This window comes from Gossypium hirsutum, chromosome D10, assembly GCF_007990345.1.
Source record: "Gossypium hirsutum isolate 1008001.06 chromosome D10, Gossypium_hirsutum_v2.1, whole genome shotgun sequence".
NCBI lineage: Eukaryota > Viridiplantae > Streptophyta > Magnoliopsida > Malvales > Malvaceae > Gossypium > Gossypium hirsutum.
The window spans coordinates 68031622-68058873 of record NC_053446.1 but is presented as its reverse complement, the minus strand read 5'-3'; the positions used below and the strand labels follow the sequence as shown (position 1 = coordinate 68058873).

Below are 27252 nucleotides of genomic sequence, written 5' to 3'. Positions count from 1 at the left end.
AATTTAAAAAGTGTTGAAATGTTTAAAATTTTAACTAATATTTTTATTAAAAATAAAAATTTCATTTTTTAAAAAAAATTGAACAAATTTTAACTAATGAATCCGGGAAACACTTCCCCGAGGCCCATAATGATTCATTAACCAATCTTAATAAAAACCACAGAACATATTAGCAAAAAGAAGCATATGTCAACTAAAAACAGAGAGGAATAGTATTCTGCTAAGCAGAAATTACAAAAATATTATACAGATATTATCCTGAGTTCTGAGAGCAAAGGAACTAGTGTAATGTTATTTGGAAAATGAACTATAATGACAAAAATATAAATGATAAGCCAAATTCTAAGCGTGATTTGGGCCCAAAAAAACCAAACCACAAAATTATTCTACTAAGCAAAAACAAGAAAAGAAGAATATATCAACTAAAAACAGAGAGGAAAATTATTCTGCTCAGCGAATATTACAAAAATCTTAATAATAGATATTTTCTTCAGTCTTGGGAGCAATGGAACTAGCGTCATGTTAATTGGAAAAGTAAATATAATGACAAAAATATAAATGAAAAGCCGAAATCTAATCGTGATTCAGGCTCAAAAATACCAAACCCCAAAATTACTCTGCTAAGCAAAAACAAGAAAAGAAGAATATATCAACTAAAAACAGAGAGGAAAAGTATTCTGCTCAGCGGATATTACAAAAATTATTCTGCTAGGCAAAAACAAGAAAAGATTTTCTACACTTACAGGATTGACGATGATTTTCCAGACTCTAGGAGTCGAAGCGACGGCGCATTTGACGCTCAACAAACCCGAAACTCGTTCTGATTGAACCGTTCGTTCTTGGTTTGCATTGCAATATGCATCTACAGGAGGAGAAAAATTAGGTATCTATCTCACGAAAGAACACAGGAAACAAACAGAATGAGATCCATAGATTTGAAACATGGAAAGAAACAGAATGGAACTAGTGTCATGTTATTTGGAAAAGTTAACTATAATGACAAAAATATAAATGATAAGCCGAAATCTAAGCGTGACTCAGGCCCAAAAAAACCTTACCCCAAAATTATTCTGCTAAGCAAAAACAAGAAAAGGTTTTCTACACTTACACGATTGATGGCGATTTTCTACACTTTGGGAGCCGATGCGACGGTGCGTTTAACGCTCACCAAACCCGAAACTCGCTCTGATTGAACCGTTCGTTCTTGGTTTGAATCGCTGTATGCATATACAGGAAGAGATCAATAAAACAACCAAAAAGAAACAGACAGACCGACATTGAAAGATTTCAAACACAGAGCGAAAACAGGGGATTTCAATATCACCAAAAAAAAAAAGAAACGGCAGACAACCTTTGGGTTTCTCGCTCCCACGAAAAAGAATGAGAGGAAATATTGAAATGAGACCGAGAGAGAGAGAGATAATGGGAAGGAAGCGGGATATGAAAAGTCTGAAGAAAACGGGTAGCTTTCTCCTACCCGTCACTGCCCAAAAAGAATAGATTTCCTAATTCCCCATGTGGCAACGGTAACATTTATGGTAATTAATACCTTATTCAAATTACTAATTGTAAAGAGACGTTAGGGAAAAGGGGGGGGAATAGGAGATAATAAATGAGAAATAAATATGAAAAAGGTTTTCATTCCCAATTAATAGACAGAGAAGTAAAAGAAACATTAGAAAAAATAAATAAATATGAAATATATTTTCAATTATTATATATCTAGCAAGTCCATAATATAAAGGCAATAAACTTAAAAACAAAAAGATATCCCTGGAATGGCATATACCAAAGCCGGGGTATCATTGAATAGGATATCCCCCAACCGGGATATCCTTGGAATGGGATATCCCTTATTGGAATAAGTACGACAGGTATCCCGGTCCACACACGTAAAAAATTTGAACCGCATACTAAAACAGCTGAACCGGGCACTAAAAATAATGAACCGGGACGGGATATGAAGGGGATATTCTTGGAATAGCCTATCCCGAATCGGGATATGACGGGATATCCCGGAGCAGAATAAGAAACAAAATTTTTGAGAAAACTAAGAAACAAAATGTCCCAGTCTGGAATCCTATATGCCGGATTTGATAGTTTAGTGGGTAATTCGCATTTCTATAAAGAATGGAAAACTATTGAAATAATTATATATATTATGTAAATTGCTCCAGAAGTATAATTAAAAGAAATGCTTTCTTTTCATATATTATTTGCTGATGTATCTGTCATTTTTTTAGACACCTTTTTTTTTTAATTTAGGTCCTCTTATTTAGAAAATAAGAGAATGAAATAAACAGCATAAAACAACAAAGTAAGTCACACGCCACCTAAATAACAACACATAGCAAAACAGCAATTTCTAAACATCAAAACACCGAACTCAAAAATTAAAAACATAAAAAAAACTGACCAGTTTTTACAGATAGTTAATTAATTTCCGGAAAATGTCGTCCTATTGCGGGCAATAAGAAAGCTCGGAACAAATTATACTTCTATCTAACTATTATCCAGACAAAAAAAAGCAACTACTGAAGAAGTTATTCAGGCACTATATGACAGGAATAAAGTCGGAGCAGAATACGAAAGAAAATTAACTACAGCAGACCAGTTAAAAATCTGTACCGGATAAAAAATTCTTTACAACTAAACAGAAAATTCCAAAGCATGATGTCCAAATAACATAAAAGCAGGTTCAGATTACGAATAATGCAACGGTAACATTTATGGTAATTAAAACCTTCTTTAAATCACTACTACTGTTTTGGACAAATTAACAGAGATAAGTAAAAAACCTTAAAAATTTAAATTATATTAATTTTTTTTAAACTTATTTAATTTTAAAACAATTGCTTCAAAATTAAACAGTTATGTTCAAAAATATTTTACTAATCTTTTTAAAATTAAATACTATCAAAAGAAAACTGGACATAAAAACAGCTCAAACGCATTCCAAAACAACCCAACCCAAAACACTAAAAAAATGAAAACAAAACCAAATCCATGGCCCGAGCAAAAAGATGGATCACAAACCAGTATGCAAAAAGAGAACACAGATTTAGAGACTTTCACAATAGAAGCAACTTACTGTGCATTTGCAAATAGGGTCAGACAGCCTCCAAGCGGGATAAAAGCCCAAAAGGCCATAAACTAAGGAGGGCACAGGCCCAAACGCCAAAACAGAAGCCCTAAAAGAGAAACCGAAACAGTATTTAGCGAAGAAAAAAATAAAAGGAAATATAAAGTAGACGGAAACAAACAAATTGAAGAAAAAAAAAAGAACATATAGTACAAGATAAAGAACCAAAAAGTACCACACCGAGATCCATAATTTCAATGGAACGTAACAGTGACTCTTTGAATAAGAAAACAGGAAACCCTGGCAAAAGTGCATTGAAAAGATTAGTAGAAAGAAGCATACATTTGAAACTAAAAACAGAGATGAAAAAGGAAAGAAACAAAGTTAAATACATATTCATCCATGAAATGAATCTCCAATGAATTAGGGGATTTCAAAAATCACAAATAACAGAAACGACAAACAAAACTTAGGGTTTCTCTACCTAATGTACCGTATTTGTGTGTGTGAAGAAAGAAAGGACAAGAAAGGAGGCTGGGAGAAAGAAAACAGGACAGAAGGAAAATATTTGAAAAGAATGGAAAAAACAGTAGTTAAGAAAGGAGAAAGGAACGTTTAGGGTTTAGGTAGATAATAGATCAAACCTTTTCTATCCTAATAGCGGAGTGGATTTTTTTGTGATCAAATAAAAAGCAAACGGCAAAACTGAGTTGAAACAACTGACTAACAAACATTAGAATTCATCCAGTTTGATAGTTTGGAGCGAAAAAGGCAGTCAGAGGACCATATGAGTGCACCAACACTCGGTACATGTGACACACACGCATCTTATATGGGTATGTTTGACGTTTTTTTTTTGGTAAGTTTTTCTCTATATTAACCCAACTCTTCATTTTGCCTAAATAACTATCGTGTCTGAATTCATCTCCAACACATGCTCAGACATGGGCATCGAGATATAGTCCTCCAAAAGTCCTCCAAATACATGCGATCCTAGAAAAAAACTGAAAATTCTCAGGTCAGATGCCTACGTCCAATACTTACACCGAAGTCCGAGTAACATAACCTTTCATGTATTTGGAGGGTCATATGCTATACCCACGTCCGGGAATGTGTTGAACATGGATACTTTAAGAAAAATGAAAATTAAAGCAACACAGGATGATAGTTTTTAATTTGCTTTATTCAGTTTGGTCAATTCCACAGGCTGCTAGACTAGTCACCATATTCTGCAGAAAGCATTATCAGCATAACCCTATTGTCAAACGAATTCCCTGATAAGCAGAACCATGTTTAACCTTGAATGTACATTTAACAGAATTTTAACAATTTATACAAAGGCACAATTGCTTAAACAATTTCACTAGAAATGAAGTATGTGGTCTTAGTTGAACTTTAGGCATTATATCCATAAAAGAAATATGGGTATCACGTTAAACTGGCATCTAAAATCCCCATTTATCTCAAGTTTTAGGGCATTAAAGAATGAATTTAAGCCATGGGAGAGTGCATAACAACATAAAGCATTAACAAGGAATCTGCAGAATTCAACTTTAGTTTCACAAAAATTGCCATCACCTCATAAATTCTCTTCAACTCCGTCTATGCCAAGCTGATCCTTATGAATGAAAATACTATTAATTTAATAGCATTGGGGCTTGCAGATATCCGCTTTTGAATTCCACTGCAAGGTAATCCAAAAATATTTTAAAAGCAGCATTTAGAATCAAATAGTTTCCCTTCACAATAAGTTTAACCAGAGATCTGTCATAGCAGTATAATTAGCATTTAATTTGGATAATTTAAACATGAAGATCAATCCAACATACAGAACGAGAAAGAGAACATTTATCACAAAAGAAAGTTATTTTGATTCATCGGAGTAAGTAAAATCTTTAATCAACTAATCATGCATGGCTCAACCATCTAGAATTAATCTAAAATTAAAATGTGTAACTCTCGTATCTAAAAAATGAACATCAATACTAGGGGTAAAAACCAGATACATGTGCCCATAAGTCACTTGGATTCGGCTACAAGTAAAACTCAAATCAATTCAGTCATTGTCAAGTTGGAACTCAAGCTTGATAATCTTACTCGGATTTGGCAAAGAGAAGGAAAAAAAAACTCAAATAAATTCAAGTGAAAAGCATGTATCAAAAACTAAAAAACAGAGAAGTTCCCATAAAAAAAACATTGTTAGGGGGATTGCATAAATCATAAAAAACAGAAACAGAGGAGAAAACTTAGGATTTGTACCTCGCAAAAGTACACAGGAAACAAACAAAAAGAACAAACAGATAGATCAATAGATTTGAAACACGGAACGAAACAGTGATGTCTAAACCTGAAAAACAAAAACCATAAAATAGAAATGAAAAGGCAAAAGACAAAAACAAAAACAAAGACAAAGACAAAGGAAAAGAAATGAAAACGCAAACCCAAGTAAAGATTCATACCTGAAATCAGTCTCCGAAAAAGCAACCAAAAAGAAACAGACAGACCCATATCGATAGATTTCAAACACAGAGCGAAACAGTGAATTGTAAACCTGAAAACCAAAATCCCCATTTATGTTTTATCTTTTTCTTTACATTTTATTAACTGCTTACGAAAACTCTCTTAAACTCACTTTAATACCAAAGCAAATACATAGATCCTTTCCTTTGATCCAATTAAGGAACTTAACAAGAAAAGATAGTACCAGCATAGCATGTTTACTTTTCAATTGATCTCAAACACATTTTTCCCCAATATCCTGTATTTAAAAAAGTAGATTTCTAGCTAGTTACTTGGAGTCAGGTGCGAGCCTTATATACGGATATGTATCCAATGTACGTGTGTTCAATTTTTTTAAGCTTTTCCATGCATTTGGAATGTTTTTGTAGGGACATATCCCTGTATCCAAGTCTGTCTAAGCATCAGACGCATGTACTACAAGAAAAAATAAGAGCAGGAGCAACAGAGATAACCGATATATAACTATTAGTTCTCTTTTTAAGAATTTATTCACATTGCTTAGGAGAAATCACATGTTCTATCAGGGGTAGCATGGAAGAAAGAGAATAGTTTCAGTTGAATATTATAATAGAAAGACCTACAGCTGTCTTACATTATAATAAGGTTGTCGACCAGCAACGCAAGGTGATGTTTCTATTAAACCATATCCATTCTGCACTTCCAGACCAATTGTCTGCACATACGAGCCATCATAAAAATAAGAGATAAATTGACTAGTAACCTTTTCATTTGAAAACTATAAACATATTAGCATCTAACCTAAACTTTTCAATATGCGTTGGCAAACTTCCACCTCCGCTTTTGGCAGTCTAGAGGATGATAGAAAATAATCAATAAAACCCAGAACAGATATACTAGAAATGCTGAACAAAGAAAAATAAAAGGAACATTCCAACAAGGATCTTTGCACTTAAAAGGAAAAATAATAATATGGGTTCCTCTTCTTTTTCTCCTTTGTAAGGTTTCTTATTTTTCAATTGCAATACACTACGTTATATGACACAGGTGTGAGTGTCAAATACGGGTATGTAAGCAACACTGATATGTTTAATTTTGCGTATGCTTTTCCATATATTTGAAGGCTCGGCTAATATCCCCAAACAATGTCAGTGATATGTCAAACACACGTGTCAGACCCAAGTACTTCAAGAAAAGAAAAATGAAAGAGTTGGCGAAACATAGACAATACATGCAGGTTTTATTGATTGATAAATAGAGTTCACTCTGAAGCTGGAAGAAAATTTTTCAATAACAAGTTTATGTAGCTAATATATCAAACCTTTTGTATCCCAATAGCAGATAGGATTTTTTTTGTATACAAACTTTGTTGGTAAGACATGCAATGGCCACAATATTGTAGCAATAGTTTTAGACCATAAGTAGTCGAACATGGATACAATATGTGAAGGTTCCTCCGAATTTCTTGTTAGGCATAGTCCCTATTGATCAAATAAAAATCAAAGGGCAAAACTGAGTTGAAACATCTGACTAACAAACATTAGAACTCATCCAGTTTGATAGTTTGGAGTGAAAAAAACAGTCAGAGGACCATATGAGTGCACCAACACTCAGTACATGTTACTTGGACTCAAGTAGGTGTGAGTAGAGGCACGCATCTTATATGGGTATGTTTGACTTTTTTTTTGGTAGGTTTTTCACTATATTTTAACCCAACTCTTCATTTTTCCTAAACAACTACTGTGTCTGAATTCATCTCCAACACATGCTCGGACATGGGCATCGAGATATGGTCCTCCAAATACATGCAATCCTAGAAAAAACTGAAAATACTCAAGTCAGATGCCTATGTCCAACACTTACACCCAAGTCCGAGTAACATAACCTTTTCATGTATTTGGAAGGTCATATGCTATACCCACGGCCGGGAACGTGTTGAACACGGATACTTCAAGAAAAATGAAAATTAAAGAAACACATGATGATTGTTTTTAATTTACTTTATTGAGTTTGGTCGATTCCACAGACAGCTAGACTAGTCACCATATTATGCAGAAAGCGTTATCAGCATAACCCTATTGTCAAACGACTTCCCTGATAAGTAGATCCATGTTTAACCCGTACATTTAACAGAATTTTAACAATTTATACAAAGGCACAATTGCTTAAACAATTTCACTAGAAATGAAGTTATGTGGTCTTAGTTGAACTTTAAGCATTATATCCATAAAAGAAATATGGGTATCAGGCTAAACTGGCATCTAATCCCCATTCATCTCAAGTTTTAGGGCATTAAAGAATGAATTTAAGCCATGGGAGAGTGCATATGAACATTAAAATTGAAAAGAAAAGATATTGGGATAAGAACATTACCGTGCAATACGGTGAAGGGAATAGCGTGTCTATTTGGGATAAGAATCGATGTAATAGAGAATATGAATAATAAAGTAGTTGACTGCAAAAGAGAGGCCATTGCTGGTGAAATCTTGCAGAGCCAGAGTTTCTTTCTTTCCCAAAGCATCCAACAAGAACAACCACAAAGACATCCATAGATTTGAAAAGACGAACCGAAACAATATTTCCTAGGGCTGAAAACCCAAAATCTATGAATGAAGCAAGTGATTTCCATTACAGAAAAAAAAAACAGAAACGATTGAGAAGGAAGAGATGAAAACGGATGAGAGAGGAAAAATTTGAAGAGAAAGAGATGGAGAAGAAATGGGAAAGTGAAGGAGAGGATTTAAATTTCCAAAGATGGGGAAGGAAGGGGATTTGAAAAGACTCATGAAAACGGGCAGCGGGGCTTTCTCAAAATGGGACGGTTTTGGTAAAAATATAGGCATGAAATATAAGTTTGGTTAAAAAAACGAGGCCCGTTTAGAAAATGGGCCGGGCCTCGGGACCACATTTTTTACTCGGGTTGGGCCCAGCCCGGCTCGGCCCGAATATAATAAATATATTTTTTATTTTAAAATATTTTTTTATTTTTTATTTTTAAAATAAATTTTTGGTGTTTATTAAAAAATGGGTCGGGCTGGGCCGGGAGAGCTCGGGCTTAGAAATTTTTTCTCAGGCCGGGCCTAGATAAAATTTTAGGCCCATATTTCAGGCCAGGCCTAGGCCTAGGACGCAGGCCGAAATTTTTTTTGACCCGGCCCATGAACACCTCTACTCTTCTCCTGCCAACGGTAACTAGCTATTTAATACACTCATTTAATAAAGTGATAATTGAGTTGTTTATGTTTGAATATATTTATTTTTAAAATAAAAGTCAAAATCTGATAGATTAGTGATGTTAAGTGTGGTGACTAGCAAAGAGAAACCTAAAATTTGAGATGTTATTAGGCATTCTAATAAGAAGAGGAGTTTCGATTTGATTTATTTCTCCACTAATGCTCAATATGATTTAAATAATATTTTTCATTCGTTCAATAAATATAATTTTTTTAATAATATTTAAAAATATTGTGATACATATTATTTTATTAAATAAACTTCTAATTTTACTGAAGATTACAAGTTATTCTCAAACCATGAGATCTTAAAATACCTAGTATTCCAGTCTGTTCCAATATGGCCTAACTCCAAACAAGCCAATTCGAGGATAGGAATTTCCTGAACCGGCTAATCACATGGCGGACAGCCATTTTGAAGATTTTTCCTAAAATGAGAAAAACATATTTATGTACGCATTAAAAATTAAAGATGGAGGAGAGAGTTTTTGTATCATAAAAAAATTAAGATTTGAGTTTATATTTGCTAGTTTTTAGAAACATATCTTAGCAATAAAATCTTATAAATACCATTCAAAGTTTTGAAAGAAAATGACAATAACAAAAAAAATACAAATCAAAAAAATACAAACATAGTAACTATAAACTAATGAAAAGGACAACAACCCCGACACCTACATCCAATGATTTAAAAAGACAAAACTGGGCACTAAAAAACCTAAACATGAAAATAAATCACTAGAAACAAAAAAAAATAGAACCGGACAAAAAGGTCCGAAAACCACAACCAAAATAGTTGCAAATCGGTCAAAAAATGAGGACAGGCTTAACTAAAATTGAAATAATACCAAACCGTAACCGACGTACGCAAACCAAATGGGAAGAGAATCGGCAAAAAAATGGGAAGAGATATGGATTGAAGAGATATATTTGAGGATTTGTTACGAAAGCCGAAAAAATAAGGAAGAGAAAGAAAAAAAGAGGGAGACCGAGAGAGAGAAACGAATAATAAATGGGCATAGATTAAAGAGATATTAATAAATAGGGTAGGTGTAGTTAGCAGGTTGTTGTATAAGGAGTAAATTTTAAATATGTAAAAGAAAAAGCTAGAAAATAATTTACCCAAAAAGTTATGTGGACTGAAGTGAAAATTTCTCATTTTCCCTTTGCTGTTTTTGACGTGCAGGTTACAGATGGATTAACAAACTTCTAGGCCTAGTACAATAGGATTGATGGATATAATTTGAAAGAAAAATAGAAAATTGGTGAAATCAAGTCTGTTTTTTGCAAGACTAAAGATCTAATTGCAGATATGTTAGCCAAGGCTCTTCCAAAAGTTAGATTTAAAGTTTTAATAAATAATTAGGCTTTTGGATTTACAAAGAGCAGTGTTGAAAATGTGCCTTAGAATTGCTTAATAATAGGTCTGTACACCAAGTCTTTAGGGATTTAAATTCTTGTCACATGATTTTAGGGGTAAGTTAAGTGTTTGTAACATGTTTTTTGGGAGTAAGTTTAGCAGGTTATTGATCTGCCATAATTTGATACGTCAAATTTTATTTTTTTCTTTAATAGAGAACTAGTGTGTTTTACCCTATTTTTTAGACTCGAATTGGCCAAATGTGTCATAGGGAACCTAACGGTTGATTAACAGTGGCCCGAACATGAGCGAAAACATCACCTAAAAGGAAGGTATCGCGATATTGAAGTAGGGAAGTTGTGATATCCTTAACAATGCTGAAACGAAGAAAATTGAGGCCAACTCCAGTGATATCATCATACCGCAGGATATCGCGATATCAAAGTTTGGGTATTACGATACCGGCGCTTGACAAGAAGAAAAATTATTACAAAGGTAGTTTTCTTCAACACCCACACTAATCAAAATTAGGTGCTTATAGGCATTTTGGTCTAAAATTTTGGGTTGAAATCAGATATTAAAACCAGTTTTGGTTGAGAAAAAGAGGAGAGCTTTAGTTTAGGTTTTCTTTAATCTCTTTAGCTTAGGTTTAGGGTTTTCTTTTTCATATTTTTAGGGTTTAGTTTACTTTTCTTCTTTTTAGTTAGTTAGTTTTATTGTCGCTAGGTGTTATTTACATTTAAGAACTTGAACTTTACATTGTATTTTCATTTTTATCCCAAGATTCTAATATAGCTTAGTTCCATTTTCAATTTCTTAGATAAAAATCATATTTTTAGTGTAGTTGTGCAACATCTTTGCCACCATTGTTATCTCCTTCAAGCTTCTTTCAAGGAAACCCTAAGTTTTCTTAACCATATATTTTGCAGTTAAATTAATGTATGCTTTGGGTGTTTATTTGACCGGTGTTGGTTTAGAAATGATAATGAGTAGCTAAACCTATGGTGGTTGGTTGATGTAAGTGTTACTTAGTTTTTGGTACAGAGAGTAAATTATAAAAACTGAACTAAATTGAATAGACTTCAAAACTTACGATTGATGCCCCAAAGGAAAAATTAAAATAAGTGAAATTGGGAGGAGATCTTATCAAGCACCAATTTGATAGCCCCGGGTTATTTCGGTGAGGTTAAGAGATAAACTAGATTAATTTGTCTAAATTGGTACAGTGGAGATCAAGAGGTAAAATTGAACCAATCTAAGAGTTTAAGTGGTTTATATCTCTAATCCAAAAGTTAATTAACAACATAGAAGTAAAAAAATCGCTATTTGTTATTAATTTTTTAGTTTTTCTAGTTTTATAATTTAGTCCTTTTGCATATTAAGAAGTTACTTAGAGTAATTCACTTCCAAATTATGTTTCGTCGTAATATAGAAATTAGTGAGTAGCTAGTTAGACTCCTTTCTTGCATGTTGTTAAAGAGAAATCATTAAATTGCCAGCTCCCTTGGGTTCGACCCTTGGAATACTCTGATGTTCCATTGGACACTATAAATATTACAACTGACACTGTACGCTTGCAGTTAATGTAACACCCATAACCCGATTCCGTGACACGATTTAATGTTATGGCGTATTACTATACTTAACAAAACAATCAAAAATAGATACCGTCAAGTTGTCAAGTTAATTAACAGAATTTCATCATAATTCAAGTCGGAGTAATACATACATTTACGAAAGTTAAATCGAGACTACGAGGCTTTAAAATTAATTTAGAAACAATCAATGACCAACTCGAAACGAATTAAAAAGTTTGGGGAAAATTTGAAACTTTTCAAAACAGGGGTCACATGGCCGTGTGGCTAGGCTGTGTAACACGGCACAGGCCATGTGGTGCAAGAACATAACCGTCTGGCCAACCATGTGATAGATTGTGTACCTTTCGAAATAAATCCACACAGTCGTGTTGTAGACTGTGTGCTAGCCCGTGTAGCATTCGAAATACCCTCACACGGTAGTGTCATATAAATCGTAAAACATACTTAATTCACATCCAAATGCTTAAGTGCCTAAACCAATTCTCAACACATAATTATAAGACTTTAAAATGCATTTCAATGACACCCAAAACATGGCAAAACAATCATCCTAAGGTCTAACCAATGTGTCATTATTTCAAGTACTTACTCAATTCATTTTCTTAACTAAGTATATAAGCTACAAGCACATTCAAATAACTTATTTTCTATCCCAAAATGTTATACCAAAATTCAAGCCAAACTAACCATCTCATGCCCAACCTCTTATGCTTTGCCATAGAATCAAGTATGCACATCTCGCTTAATTACTTATATCACATCATCATATGCACATTAACAACAACACCAACAAGTACTTAAGAACCTTTACAAATATAATCAATATTACATGCCATAAAAGCCAAATAGAATCCAAAATCTACCAAAAGGTCCCCGGATAGTTTGATTCTTCAAGTTGATCTGACCGCCTGATTATCCACAAAACAAGAAATAGAATCCAAAATCTACCAAAAGGTCAAATAGATACATCGGCACGAAGCCTGCTAGGCATTAAGCCCGGTAATTACACCGGCATAAAGCCTGCTAGGCTCAAACCCTGATTCAATACACTCAATACCTTTCAATTTCACTATTAACCTCTGTTAAATCAAACGTTCAATAATCACGAAACACTACAATTACTAAAGTAAAACAAGTGTTAAGGAAATTATCTATAACATATTTATATACACGAACTTACAAGACTGATTTCCAATAATGGCCCAAAGCATCTTAATCAATGATTGACATTATATCACTTCATTATTTCCATTTTCATTTACATGCATCAAGATAATCCAACATTATGCAATTAGGTTCATATAATATATTTAAAAAAATACTAAAATTAAACCGAACGAACTTTTTAAACTAATTCGGCACAAAAATCAAAGTACATGGACTACTCAGTAATTTTTTTTTCTTTTCCTCGATTTTCAACACATTCTTAATCTCGAATAATAATTTCATTCAATTAACTAATTATGACAGTAAAATTAAACCATTTTATGCAATTAAGTCTTTCTTAACATTTTTACAAAATTACCCTCAACATTTCATTTTTATGAAATTTAGTCCCTAGGTCCAAATCATGCAATTTAACCATTTTCAATTAAATTCAAGCTTAGCCGAATTGTTTGGGTCTTTATTGCAGCCCATATTTACTATTATTTCACAAGTCCTCGTAATTTTATCACTTTAACATTTTAGTCCTTTAACATTAAAATTACTAAAGATTACATTACAGAATAATCCTATTTAGCAACCAAGTTTAATAATTTACCCTTAAACTTTAAGAACACAATAAAATCATTAATGATTTAATGATTCAATGGGGTTTAATTGCACAATTGGTCCTTCAATTATATTAAATTCCAACTAAACAAACTTAATTTCAATTTAACCCTAAACTAATTTGGACTAAATGAACAAATAGCCCAAAAGTTAGTGGATTTCATCATGTCACCACCGCTTGGACTTTTTAACCATGGTTTAATCACAATTTTGGTCCCTTTAGTATTTTAAATCTATAACAATTAACTTTTACCTCTTTTACAATTTAATCCTTTTACTTTAATTAAGCAATTACTCGTAAAATTTACCGAACCAAACTTCAATTCACCTATAATATTACAGTTAAAACTGAATTCTTAAAATTGTTTTTGTCCATACACGCAAGCGGTCATCTTCCCCCATCATTTACAATAATCTCATTACATCTCATTTGATTCCATTATATCTCAGTGTATTTCATTCAAAGTTAGTGAATATACTGTGAGAGCATTTACTCAAAAACCTTGTAGGCATTGCTTTCTTGTGGTTTTTCTATTCTTTCATTGCTTCTTTGTTTTTGATTTGCTTCCGCTTTATTTTCAATTCTTTAGAAATTTTTTATTGTAAATTCCCACTTTTCAAGAGATAGGTTGACTTTGGCGAATTTAAAACAAATAAATCGCCTAAAATCGTATGAATTATCAAATTAAAGTTCTAACCCAATGAAAAAAATAAGTTCTAAAAATATAAATTTTCATTTAAATTTTTAATTAAAAATATAAAATAATAACACAACAAAATTTGATTGATGAATACATATGGATTCTCGTTGGGAGGACTTCTTAAGTATTCATCGGTGTGTGGAAAATTAGGACAACTGGAATGCTCCTGACGTACGAAGAAAAAGAAAAGGAAACAAATCAATATTTGTTAATATAAAATATGCATTAATTAAAACAAATATATAAAATATACATTAATTATACCAAATGTATAAAATATACATTAGTTATAACAATTATATATTATTATTTGGGAAGCAATGTCAATGTACAATTGGGTTTCATTTACTGTCATCTTTGTCATTTGTATCTCATCAAACATATTGGCCTTCTTAGCAGCGAGCAGCGAGCAACGAGCGAACTTATTGATCCAGTTAAGTCGATCTTGGATATCCCAAATCAGAGATAAGCTCAAACAAGGATATCCTAAAGTGGAATACCATTGAACCGGGATATTCTCAGAACGGGATATCCCCACCCAGAATAATCATGACAAGTACCATGAATGTAAAACCTAGAACAAGACTATTTCTGAACCGGCCTATTCAAAAACTGAACTATTGCTCAACCGGCCTATACCCGAATAGGCTTTTTCCCTAACCGGTTTATAAGAATAGGAGCCTAAAATAAGCTGAACCAGGACATAAAATCTCTCAACCGGAAGGGAAAAATCCCGAACCAGATGAAAAAAGGTCTCAAACCCTTCACAAAAAACCCACACGACAGAATCCAATCCAACCCAGCAGAACTGAAACTAAAACAACCAGACGAGACTGTCCCCACACAACACTAAAAATAAACCCTTCACCGAGGCCTAAAAAACAAACCCACTATCCCACAGCCGAAAAAATGGAAAGCTATGGATTGAAGAAAGAATGGCAGTTGAAGAACAGTTTAATTACAGTTTGCTCCTTTCCCATTTGATTCTGTTTCTTCTCACGTTACACCACACGCCTACTACAGTTTCAGATTTTTTCCTTCACAATTCAGTAATTGACCGACTTCTTTTACTGCTGGTTATATTCGGTGCATGGGTTTAAAGTTTCCATCACTGTCATCTTTTACTCTAATGTAGCCTGCCAAATATAAAAAAAATTCAAGAAATTCAAATATATATGTAATTCATAAAAATTAAAAAAAAAAGTAAAAAAATACATGTGAATGCCGAAAGAATCGCGAGCACCAACACCAAAACCATAGCCACTAAAAGTACCCTCAATCGGGGATTTGAAAAAACACACAAAATAGAAACGAAAGAGAAAACTTAGAATTTCTCTACCTCACGAAAGTAGACGAGAAACAAACAGAAACCCCAACAGTATTTTGCGAAGGAAAAATAACAAATATAAAGCAAGATAGATACAATATGAGCAAAGCGAAACAGACAATTCAAAAACAAAAAAACATATAGTACCAAGATAAATAAACTACAAAAAACCGCACAGACCCATAATTTCAACAGAACGAAACAGTTATTCTTTGAATTTGAAAACCGAAAACGCTGACAAATATCCAATGAGAATATTAGTAAAAAGAAGCATATATCAGAAACTAAAAAGAGATGAAATAGAAAGACAGTTTAAGTACATATTCATACCAGGGATTTAAATTACGGTCGCGGTCGCGTTTTCGGTCGCGTCGCGTTTGTCGTGGTCGCAAACATAACGGACGCTATTGCGGTTACTGCGGATATCGCGGTCATGAATTTTTTTAAAATTTGCACAACTTATTATAAAACATAAGAATTATAATTATAATTATAAAAAATCATTTTTTATGATTTTTAGAGTTTTAAATATTTGGACTTTGATTGCTTTTTGCTGTTTATTTGGACTTCATTTTTCTTTTTTTTAATAACATTATATTGGACTTTTATTAATAGAACAAAATTACAAAAATTTTAAAAAAGAGCCAAAGCAGATGGCCCAAAGTAAAAAAATCTAAATATTTTTAAAGTAAAAAAATCTAGATATAATCTTAAAAAAAGGCACCGATTCCTTGCCCAATCAGCTGAAATCTGCCCTCTCTTCTTCCCATAATCCCGTCATTTCATTTTCAATTTGACCATTTCCTTTTTCAAAACTTTTCCTTCCGAACCGTTCCATTTTCTTATTGTTTTGAAGCTTTCTTCCTTCTGTTCTTCCTCTCCTGGTTCTTTCTTCTTTCTCGTCTGGTTCACATAGCTAATCGTATCTTCTTTGTTCTTCAGCGTACTCAGGCCCTCAGGGAGCTCCATTTCCAAGCATACCTCCTCTTTTTTGTTTTTTGTTCTTTTTCCCGTTATCTTCTTTGTTCTTTGTTCTTTTTCCTTTTTTTGATTGAACTGTGTTTCTGTTGATTTTTGTTTAGAGGAGATGATTTTTTTTAATTTGCTGTTAACGGGAAATAACGGGAATAGCGGCCCGTTATTGCCGCAATTGGCCGTTACCCGTTAAATTGCGGCCGTGATCCACCGCTATCGGTGTGACTCCGCTTCTCACCGCTATTTTCAGCAATTGCAGTTTCGGACGACGCCGCTACCGCTATATAACAGCCGCTATTTCGGTAACGGACCGTTATTTAAATCCCTGATTCATACCTGAAATTATAAATATACATTTTATTGTTTACTAATATTATTTCCATTATTTAGTTATTAATATCTACAAAAAAAAAAAGAGAATGTTTACAGAATTAAAAATTATAAATATACATTTGTCTGCGGTTGAAAGGGAGAAATCTTTATTTCAGAAACACTAATTGGCCAAAGAAGTTTTTTTGGTGCGGGAAGTAATATTGTTCAAAATGGAGAGAGAAAAGGGTGGAAAGAAAGTTTATCAGAGAAGAAAATAGAGTTTGATCTTCAAAAAGATTCTCAGTAACTCACCGCCACCAAACCAATACTCTCACTTAACACCGTCGCTGACTACCATTTTCACTCTGGTGCTCAAATACCCACATCACCCTCAACTCCCCATCACCCATCAAACACTCACTTTCTTGCTCATGCTTTTTGTAGCTTTTTTGTAACGCTATTCTTGTAAGTACAAATTAGAATTAAGATGGAACTCCCTCCATAACATAAACTGTGGAAAGTTGACTTCTATAGGCTTTATTATCAAAACTTACTACTTTATTGCAAATTATAAAAGAGCAAAATTATAAAAATATATATATGGGCAAAATATAGAGCATAAAACAACCAAAAAGTAACTCACAGACCACATCAATAAAAAATCAAACACATAGCAAGACAGCAATTACTAAACATGGAAACCATAAACCAAAAAACACAAATCCAAAAAGCATAAATCTTAAATTAAAACAAAAAGCCGAAGACAATGCTCAAGTAAAAATCCATACACGCTGACAAATGGGATTCTAAAAACCACAAAATCAAAAACGAATGCCAAAATCGGTACACAAAATTAAACACTGAAATGAAAGCTCAATAACCCAAGCCCAACAATATTCAGCCCTGAGAAATAGAACCTAGTGGACCAGTTTAATAAATTTTTTACATGTTCCGATATGAATGGTTTTCAAGGAAAACTAGTAAATAGTAAAATGTTCAAATCATTCATAATTATGTGATGCATAATACAAAAACATTTATTAAGAAAACCTAAAAATTTTAAATTACATAAAATATTTTTAAATTTATTTAATTTTAAAACAATTGCTTCAAAATTAAACAGCTATGTTCAAAAATATTTTACAAATCTTTTTTAAAATTAAACACTACCAAAATAAAACCCAACATAAAAACAACGCAAACCCATTCCCAAACAAGCCAACCCAATACACTAAAAATTAAAAATAAAAACAAAACCAAATCCGTGGCCCAAGCAAAAAAAATGGATCACAAACCAGCATGCAAAAAGAACACAGAGACTTAGAGACTTTCACAATCGACGCAACTAACAGTGCATTTGCAAATAGGGTCATACTGCCTTCAATCATAAACCTACAAGCGGGATAAAAGCCCAAAACCTAGGCAAAACACAAGCCATAAACTAAGCAGGACACAGGACCAAACGCCAACACAGGAGCCCATAAAGAGAAACCGAAACAGTGTATTTTGCGAAGCAAAAAATAAAATGAAATCGAAGATATTACGATAGCTACAATCGTAAGTAGACGGAAAAAGTAGAAACGGAAGAGAACTTAGAATTTCTCTATCTTACGAAAGTAAACGAGAAACAAATAGAAACACCAAAAGTGATTTGCGAAGCAAAAAATAATAACAATAAAGCAAGATAGATACAATGCGAGCAGAGCGAAACAGACAATTCAAAAACAATAAACATATAGTAAAAGATAAAAAAACAAAAAACCGCACAGATACATAATTTCAATGGAACAAAACAGTGATTCTTTGAATTTGAAAAAAGAAAACCCTGACAAATACCCAATGAGAATATTAGTAAAAAGAAATATATATCTGAAACTAAAAACAGAGATGAAAGAAAAAGAAAAATTTTAAGTACATATTCATACCTAAAATCAATCTCCGATGAAGCCGGACCAAACATTTTTCACTATCCTCAAAACCCACCTACTTTCCCTTTTGCTTTGCTTCGAGTGATAAATAATTATATCTGAAACAAAAAACAGAGATGAACAGGCAAAGACAAAGGATTTATAAAGAAGAAAACAAAAAAAATCATAAAAAAAACACAAGTAATAAAGAATAGATCTGAAACTAAAACGAAATGAAATAGCAAAGATAGACAAAGTAGAAGTGATGATTCATACCTGAAATCAGTCACCGATGAAGCAGAAAATTCCAAAAAATCACAAAAACCAAAAACGGCAAAGAAAACCTAGTGTAGCGTCTTTCCGTGTTTTTTTTGGCACTCGGTTACCCACAACTAAAAAAAAGAGAGGAAGAAATTCAAAACAGACAGAGAGAGAGAGAGGGAGTCAGTCAGCTAATAAATGGGGTGCTATGGATAGAAGAGATAGATTTGAGGATTCAATTTTCGAATAATGGGAAGGAAGCTGGCCTTTGATCGGAGGTAAGACGCCGGAAGGTGTTGATGCCGCGGAAGTGCCTAGGGTTTGTTACGAAATAACAAGAAAGGAAGGGAGAGACAATAAATAAAACGAAAGAGAGGATAAACAGAGATCAAAGAATGGAAAAACAACAGAGAATAAAAGGGGAAATAAAAAAGGAAAATAAATTTAAAGAGAACTTAAATTTACAATGATGGAGAAGGAAGGGAATTTGAAAAGGCTGAAGAAAACGGGCAGCTTTTCTCCTGCCCGTACTGCCAAAAAAAATAGATTTTCTAAATCATGTGACAACGGCAACAGTTATGGTAATTAATACCTTCTTTAAATTTCTTTTTTTTTTTTTTGGGGGGGGGGGGGCGCAGACAAAGAAGGTAAAGAGACGTTAGGAAAAAAAAATCATTTCTTGTATGAAGCACTATTCATGTATGCTGTAATGTGAACCCAAAATTCACTTACATGTGCATGTGCAAAGTCAGGTGTGCACATTAAATCTAGACTTAATAAGGTGCTCATCAATGGAAATTGTGTTCCAGCGGATTTTATCCAAACTTAATATTAACATGAATGATCAGATTCAAGAATATGGTAAACTAAATGAGTTTAAATTATAAAAATTATATTAACAAAAAACGTGGTAAACACTACAAAGCCCACACCTGCCACAGTTCCTCAGTTACGAATGGCATGAATGGATGTAATAATTTCAGTATATTCTCGAAAACGCAGAGTAGAACTGTCTAAGCTACTAAAGCAATTGAATCATCTCCAGAGTGGTAAATGCGAGCTTTACTGGCTTCAATATACCTATGCAAACAACAAAAACATAAATCCCAAGCATGGGTTGCAGATCTAAAGACTGTAAATATAACACAAAAATAACTACAGCTAATCAGAGTAAAAATTATACCAGTATTTTTTGCAAAAAACATACAACCATGACAGGTATTTCATGTATGTGTCAACAGCACATACTGATCCAACTTACAATATAATTCTAGTAATGATAACAATAAAATAACACATACTATCCACCAAATGAATTTTACAACTTTATCCTTAGAAAAAAAGGGCATTATGTGCCAAATAACAACAGCATAAACTTCATTACTTTTCAGTTTTCATGATCTGTAAATGGCATAAAATCCAGACCTTAATGGCATAAAACAATAGAACTACGTTCTATTAGCAGAAAAAGAACAACAGTACTCAAGTAACTTCTCTGTAGCATTCAGAAAAAGAATAATCAGGGTACGTATGAATGCAGGTAACTTGGCTCAACTATACAAATAAATAGATGGTGGCGAAACAAGCACAGTACTTTTTTCTTACCACCCAACATTCTGGAAGAGGAAGCCTTAGAAGATACCCCTCCGTGTTAAACTGAAAAGGAAAGTTTACCGATTAGGATGATGCCAATCTTCTTAGGAACAGGACATTGTGATGATGTAAAAAGAAAAATCAAGTTACACCCTATGCAATAATAATAGATTTCTTTTTCTTCCAAGAGTAATAACAATAGTTACAAACGCAAGCATAACTCAGATTAATACTGTTGATAGTACAATCAATAAACACAGTGAATACTCCACCTATCCAATAATTAAAAATATATATGTGCCATCGAAACAGTATAAGCTCCTTTGCAATGCCATCGAAAGAAGCTAAACATATGTCACAATAGCAACCAGTAGAAAATAACAAATCAACAAGACAAATGCTTAGAAATACAACGTAACAGACAGTGAACGGAAAAATGGAAGTGAGAAAGAACAAGTGCATCTGCATGTATGTTGCAGTGGGAGGAGAATGCACCATGCATCACAACAAGTAAAAGCTCCAATACAACAATAGGAAGGGATATGTAATGTTAGATGGTAACGCCAAAAAGAATACCAGATCATTGGCAGAACAAAAAGATGAGCAAGACATGTAGAGGTTCCAATGTCACAACAAAATTGGAAAGGAGACCTAATTTTTATCGCACTTGACAGCAAGTTGCAAGAAGTATGGCATGTTTAGGTCACCCAACCCTGATACATGAGCACTGGAAGAACTGACAACCATTTCAAATTAGAGGTTATTACTCCGAACAGAGTAACAGATGACACGCTTCAGCATATTGTATTTTGACACCAATAAATGTGATAAACGCAAAGAAATGCCAACAAGTAACGCCCCATGTTAACAAATTGTAGATCCACCTAAAGTAGTAGAATTTATAGTACAATAATAGGGAATTGGAGACATCTTGTACTTGAAAGAGGATGCAGATACATCTATATCTATTTCTGACTCCATTTATACCTGAAGGAGCCGTCTATACTGCCCGCTAGCATAACTTCTGTTTCCATTTGACCCTCTAGTGTATGGACATCAACTTGTCTGCTCCAAAGCACCATAACGTATATTTCTTAATAAATTTTCATCTGTTGCACCATATCTCCAAACCTGAAACAAATCTGAAATACTGTAAAATACAATAGTGAAGACTAAGTGATTATCAGTAAGAAATTTGGGAATAAAACTCTGATTTAAAGAATGACAAATATTGCAAAAGAGATATGCGCGAGTATTACAGACAATATAAATTCATCAAATTTTGAGTTATCTCCTCCATTAATTAGTTTATTTTTGTCGTCTCCAGCAGCAAAATCGAAACAATAAAACAAGGATTAAGAGGAAGAGATCGATATGGTGATTACGATTGACTCCAAGCAATTCAATTCTAGTCCATAGGTTTCCCATAAGAGAACCAAACATTATCTCCCCGAAAGACAGAGATTTGGGATTTGAGTTGTAGCTTATATTTTTAGAAAAATTTAAAGAAAACCCATCAACAAAAACCCTTCTAAAACAAAATTTGATCATTGCAAGAACAGAAACCAAACGAAATTAAACTTGAAAAGAAAAACCTGCTAACCTGAATGTGTATTGTTGTGATAAAAGGAGCAACTTTGAACGCATTTGCAGAGAAAGTGTGAAGGAGATTTTGGGAACAATTTTCTTCATTTCTATTCGGCCATGGTCGGAATGGCCATTCAAAGCTTTCAGCACTGAATCCCTCTTACACATTTGAGGGAATAGAAACGCTTTAACTAATTCGGCCGAATGAAGAAACGGTAAACCAAACAAAAGCATTGATATTCATCCAAGAATAAAGAAGGAACCAACCAAATGTGGCCTGATTCTTTTAATCTGAAAACCGAAAACCTTGACAAAAGCTAACTTAAAATATTAGTAAAACGAAGCATATATCTGAAACTATAGATAGAGACGCATAAAAAAATAAAGGGGCATTGTTTATTTTCAAAAATTACATTCCAGAATAGACTTTTTTATTATTATTTATTTTCAAAAGAATAAATTTTGGAAATTGTTTCTGTTTTTTAAATACCAGTAATAATGGTGTTTGCATTTATTGTTTACTGGTATTTGGGGCTATTTTAAAGTTTCTGTTGGGTTTCATTAAACTTAAAAACAAAGGGATATCACTCGAATGGGATATACCTAAGCCGGGGTATCCTTCAAAAGGGTATCCCCCAACCGGGATATCCGTGGAATAGGATATCCCTTGCTGGAATAAGTATGACAGGTAGCCCGGTCCAAACACCTAACAAATCTGAACCGGATGCCAAAATATCTGAACCGGGCACTAAAAATAATGAACCGGGACGGGATATGATGGGGATATTCTTGGAATAGCCTATCCCGAATCAGGATATGACGGGATATCCCCAGAATAGAATGAGAAAGAAAATTAACCCAGTATTTAATGGCCACACAGGCCCAGAACAAAAAGAACAAAAAGAACAAAGCAAAATTTTCCAAATCACCTCTCTGTCCATTTGCAAGTTAATGTGATGGTTCTAAACTTGCCACCAGAGATAACAAATATTCCAGAACAGCTGTAACCCTAACCTCATGAAGGTCTGAATGTAATAACCAAAAGATACTGGAAATCTGATCTGCAAACATCAACAAATACCACTGGGAAAGCACCCAAAAGAACTCATTACAGGTATCACTTATACCACCCATCAATTTCAAAAGTATCCACTAAAGGCCAGGAACATTCCCTTTTAAAATCAAGAAAGGAATGTTTTAAAAACATAGAGTTTTGCTGACAGAACCGAAACTATTCCAAGAGAACTAAAGACAAACCACGTCTAGGAAGAAATTTCAAACCGAACAATTCTAGGGAGAAGGATTGTAGCAGAAAAGTATAAACAAACCATGGCTACGAAGACTGCTTAACAAGCGTGCAACTGGTGACAGATGCATGTCTCAACATTTCATCTACCTGGTAGAAATAGAAGAATGCAATACAATCAGAAAAAGAAGAATACCATTTAAGGTAGAAAATTGGAGGTGGAAATTCTAATAGCATGCGTTCAGCGTAAACTGGACTAAAAACTAATTTCATAATAGTAGGTTTCTAAAGTTACAAAAATCTGTTCTATTTAATCCAGTGTAGAGGAGGGCGGTTAATTTCTTAACCCTTTTCTAACAAGAATTTCCATATTTAAATTTAAATTTATCATTATTAAAGACTTAAAGTCCCGTAAAGCTAGCAATTGAGCTAAGGGGAATCTTCTCAAGTAGAAAAGTTAATCTTCCTATTAACAACTTTCAAGTCTACTTCAATCCAAATTGCATTCAGTGATTAGACATTTTGTACTATAATAAAAAAACCATGCAAGATCAACTTAATAACAAGCATGCAGAAATAAATGAACATAGGCTTTACTATTTTTTTAAGCTCTGGGCCATCCTATCTCCATAAGTGGCAACTCAAAATTCAATACAATTTAGAACATAGTAATGAGCATCAACCAAGACATTGCAACCTTCAATGTCAAGGTGTATGCCTAGCAATTGCACCTTAGAGCCAAATGATAAAAGCACCCTAGACCCTTTAGGGAAAAGTACATTCGATCACACATGCACACCTGGTGCATCTAGATACACTTTAATGTAAGGCGATAGGTGCAAAACAAAAACCCAACTACTTCAAGTTCTATTAGGTTTCTTTTTCTTTTTAATTAATGTGCATAATATTTGAATATACAACAACAGGCAAGAACACAACATGGGATCATAAGGAAATCGTGCAGCTTGGTCTATTAATGAAAAAAAAATTTGCATAATTTTTTGCCCCTGCACCTTAGGAAATAAAAGAATTTTAGCACCTAGAATGCGCCTTGTGCCCTTGACCATACAAATTCTACCTATCAGTCATAATATTTTCTGGTACTTTGTTGTTATTAGAGGAAACTTCCTTGCACCTTCTTAAGAAATAAGAAGACATGTTTAACAAAATTTCTAGACAAAATTTCATGTTCTTGCGGATATTAGAATAGCATATTAAACAAAATCATATTAAGCTCCAAATTGCTTGATTGTACTCCATTCCAAGCTAGAGACAACTCCCAGCTAGATATCCAACAAAAATATTTTGAAAGAAATACTAATCATACAACGCAAGTATGCTTCCTTGGATTTTGTCTATACTTCACTTTTTTTTTTCTGTACATTGAAATTTTACTAGTTAAAAAAAAGTTCAAGTTTCATTCAATCAAACATTAGCAAACAGGATAGAGAGGATTACCGAGTCTATGGCAAAAGAAAACCGGATTTTTCCACCTCCTACCAGTCCTACAAACAATCAAAAGCAACAATAAAAAAAATACCCAACAAAAACCATAAATGAATTTACTCAACAAACAATCAAAAGCTTATGTTGATCTTTCAAACTTGAAAAGGATTTGCAATCTAACACTGATTTGTTCAATAATTTAAAGAGTTTTTTTATATACTTGGAGAGTCATATAACATATCTATGTCTAGGTGTATATTACACATGGATCTTGAATACAAGTTCTTAAAAGTAAAAAAGGAAATTGGGAGCAACATAAGTAACATGGAGCTAAAAAGTTAAAACATACCCAATAGCACTCGCAATACTATTTTAGGCATTTTGACCTCTTGCATTTGCATCCGCTTTTGTGCTTGGCTGATGGTGTGTTCATCTTGTCAAACACTTATGAAATTACACAAATTTAAAGGGAAAAAGGTGTAGGATTATAGAACTTATAATTACAGTAACATTAGGGGAATCATTAGGTGGGTTAACAATAGGTGGAGCAAATGCGAGAGGGTTACGCAATTCAATTTGATGTCGAATGTCAAGAACAATATCCTCATAATCTGGCTTGTTCAAACAGTTATCACATGCACAATAATCCTTGCAGTAAATCCCTGCTGCAAAGCACTCACAATAACTGCCAATCACAACAAATAACAAAACTCAACAGATGTTCCGAACATCTTCACTTTTTTTGAGCACCCTCTGAACATCCAGGGTATGATGTTCCAAACATCTTCTAAATACATGAAGAAAACTTAAAAGAAAATGAAACATACCGATCTCGAGTATATGCTTAAACCAAGTCCGAGTAACATATTACTCAAGTGAAATGTTCTGTCTCGCATGTGAACTTACAGTTTCAAACGTCTGGATCTTCTAAAGTTGCAGTGTTTACAGGCTTCAGTCTCATCTGGGAATGCTTTTCTATTCCTGAATTCAATAAATCCCACAGCTAAGAAAGTAATGTGAAACTTGCCTCTCCCCTTTTGAGCTATCTTGGGATTTGGATAGTTGGTCAACCCTGTCAGCAAATTGTTCATAAGGGATTCTGAGCTGGTGAAAACATTACACTTTCTGAGAATCCTCCATATTTTCTGGTACACAAAGTCCATGGTGATCGCTATCAACATGATCACCAACTCTCCTAGCTGATGAGATCAAGGGATCATGGTTTAATGGTCGAACTCCATGGTGATCATTATCAACATGATCACCGACTCTCCCAGCTGGTAAGATCAAGGGATCATGGTTTAATGGTAGAATATGAGATGGGAGCTGAATTAACATGGCCTGATTTCCACCAAGGGAAGAGGGCCGAGAATCTAAACCTTGACACACACGTTCCATAAAGTCATCAGATTCAACATGTTCCCAGATGTTAGATAAAAATTCCATCTTATCCAACCTTTCATCATCGGAAATCTCAGCTATGCCATCATTTGTATTATCATTAGTTTTTCCAGTGGTCACTTCTGAGGCATTAAAACAAGCACCATGTAGTTCATCATGTTGAGCCCAGTATTCACCATGTTTGATCAGAGAATCGTCTTGGTTGCGACCATTTGAACTTGACCCACAAATTTCATCTCTATCTGTGTCTGAATCATTGAAGGTTAAGGGAGAATATAAGTTTATAGAAGAAGAATTTGGGGAAAGTTGACGATGTTCAAGTGTCTCGAAGTTGTCATCACGGTTGAATATTGTAAGACTTGGAGGAGAAACAGGATATGCCCTAGACGAACCCAAACTATTAGCTATGCGAAGCTAATGTTACCCGAAAAGAAGCTAAAGCCAGAGAGGCAGCGAGAAGTAGAGTGATGCACTGCTGTGGCGGCTCTGCCAGAGCTGCTACCACTTCTCGAGGCATCTATATCTACACCATTGGAAGATATGCATGGCAGTGGCATTTCATAATCAGATGCCGATTCAGCTTTAACCTTTCTGGAACATTCTCTTTTCACTTGATCCGACTCAGATTCCCGTTCTCTCCTGTTCTGGTTGGTGAAATTAGAGCCGTAGTCTTTATTATGGTGATCAACAACAACCACCTGAAGAAGCGAACTTCTTTTTCAAGGAAGAGGAAGAAGAGAGAGAGGAAAAAATGAGACAAGAGAATGGAGAAAGACCTGACGGTCAAAGTGGGAGTCAGCAGATCCAGAAGGCGCTCCCAGGCGAGAGGATTGGAAAACTCTATTCTTTTCAATAGATCTTCCCTTCCTCCCACCACTCGACGAGGAAGCTCCTCCCCTGCAAGAACCCTTGCTCCCACCGAATCCCATCAGTTCTAACCTAAACACACACAAAAATAAGACTAAATTACAT

At 33.9% G+C, this 27252-nt stretch overlaps 1 protein-coding gene and 1 long non-coding RNA gene across 33 annotated transcripts in view; both read right to left on the bottom strand.

Moving 5' to 3' along the window:
* The window catches only part of LOC107942347 (uncharacterized), a 33831-nt gene that overhangs the window by 6308 nt on the left and 271 nt on the right, over window positions 1-27252 (bottom strand). For 7 of the 24 annotated variants that reach the window (XR_005919984.1, XR_005920003.1, XR_005920005.1 and 4 more), the window contains exons 2-12: window positions 25229-27219; window positions 24892-24938; window positions 22204-23583; window positions 21588-21731; window positions 20613-20663; window positions 19940-20087; window positions 19023-19321; window positions 18765-18865; window positions 15883-16863; window positions 15288-15361; window positions 744-862 (exon numbers count right to left, since the gene is read on the bottom strand). This is a non-coding gene — a long non-coding RNA (uncharacterized lncRNA). Of the gene's footprint in view, window positions 1-743; window positions 863-15287; window positions 15362-15882; window positions 16864-18764; window positions 18866-19022; window positions 19322-19939; window positions 20088-20601; window positions 20664-21587; window positions 21743-22203; window positions 23584-24891; window positions 24939-25228; window positions 27220-27252 lie in introns of all 24 variants that reach the window. The other 17 variants (XR_005919994.1, XR_005919998.1, XR_005919999.1 and 14 more) reach the window with 17 other exon arrangements.
* Window positions 3092-8358, bottom strand: LOC107942345 (uncharacterized). Of its 9 annotated transcripts, none has more exons than XR_005919982.1 (7): window positions 7934-8358; window positions 6195-6275; window positions 5542-5633; window positions 5342-5429; window positions 4661-4766; window positions 3296-3382; window positions 3092-3191 (listed from the first exon to the last, which is right to left on the bottom strand). XR_005919982.1 is itself a non-coding variant. In XM_016875999.2 (5 exons), the coding sequence occupies exons 1-4, from the start codon at window positions 8108-8110 to the stop codon at window positions 4685-4687; spliced, it is 432 nt and encodes a 143-aa protein (XP_016731488.2). In that variant the 5' UTR covers window positions 8111-8358; the 3' UTR covers window positions 3942-4086; window positions 4661-4684. The 9 variants fall into 9 exon arrangements, 4 of the variants coding, with proteins under 4 accessions (XP_016731488.2, XP_016731487.2, XP_040959773.1 ...); XR_001695817.2 differs by having other exon boundaries at window positions 3318-3382; XR_005919981.1 differs by having other exon boundaries at window positions 3323-3382.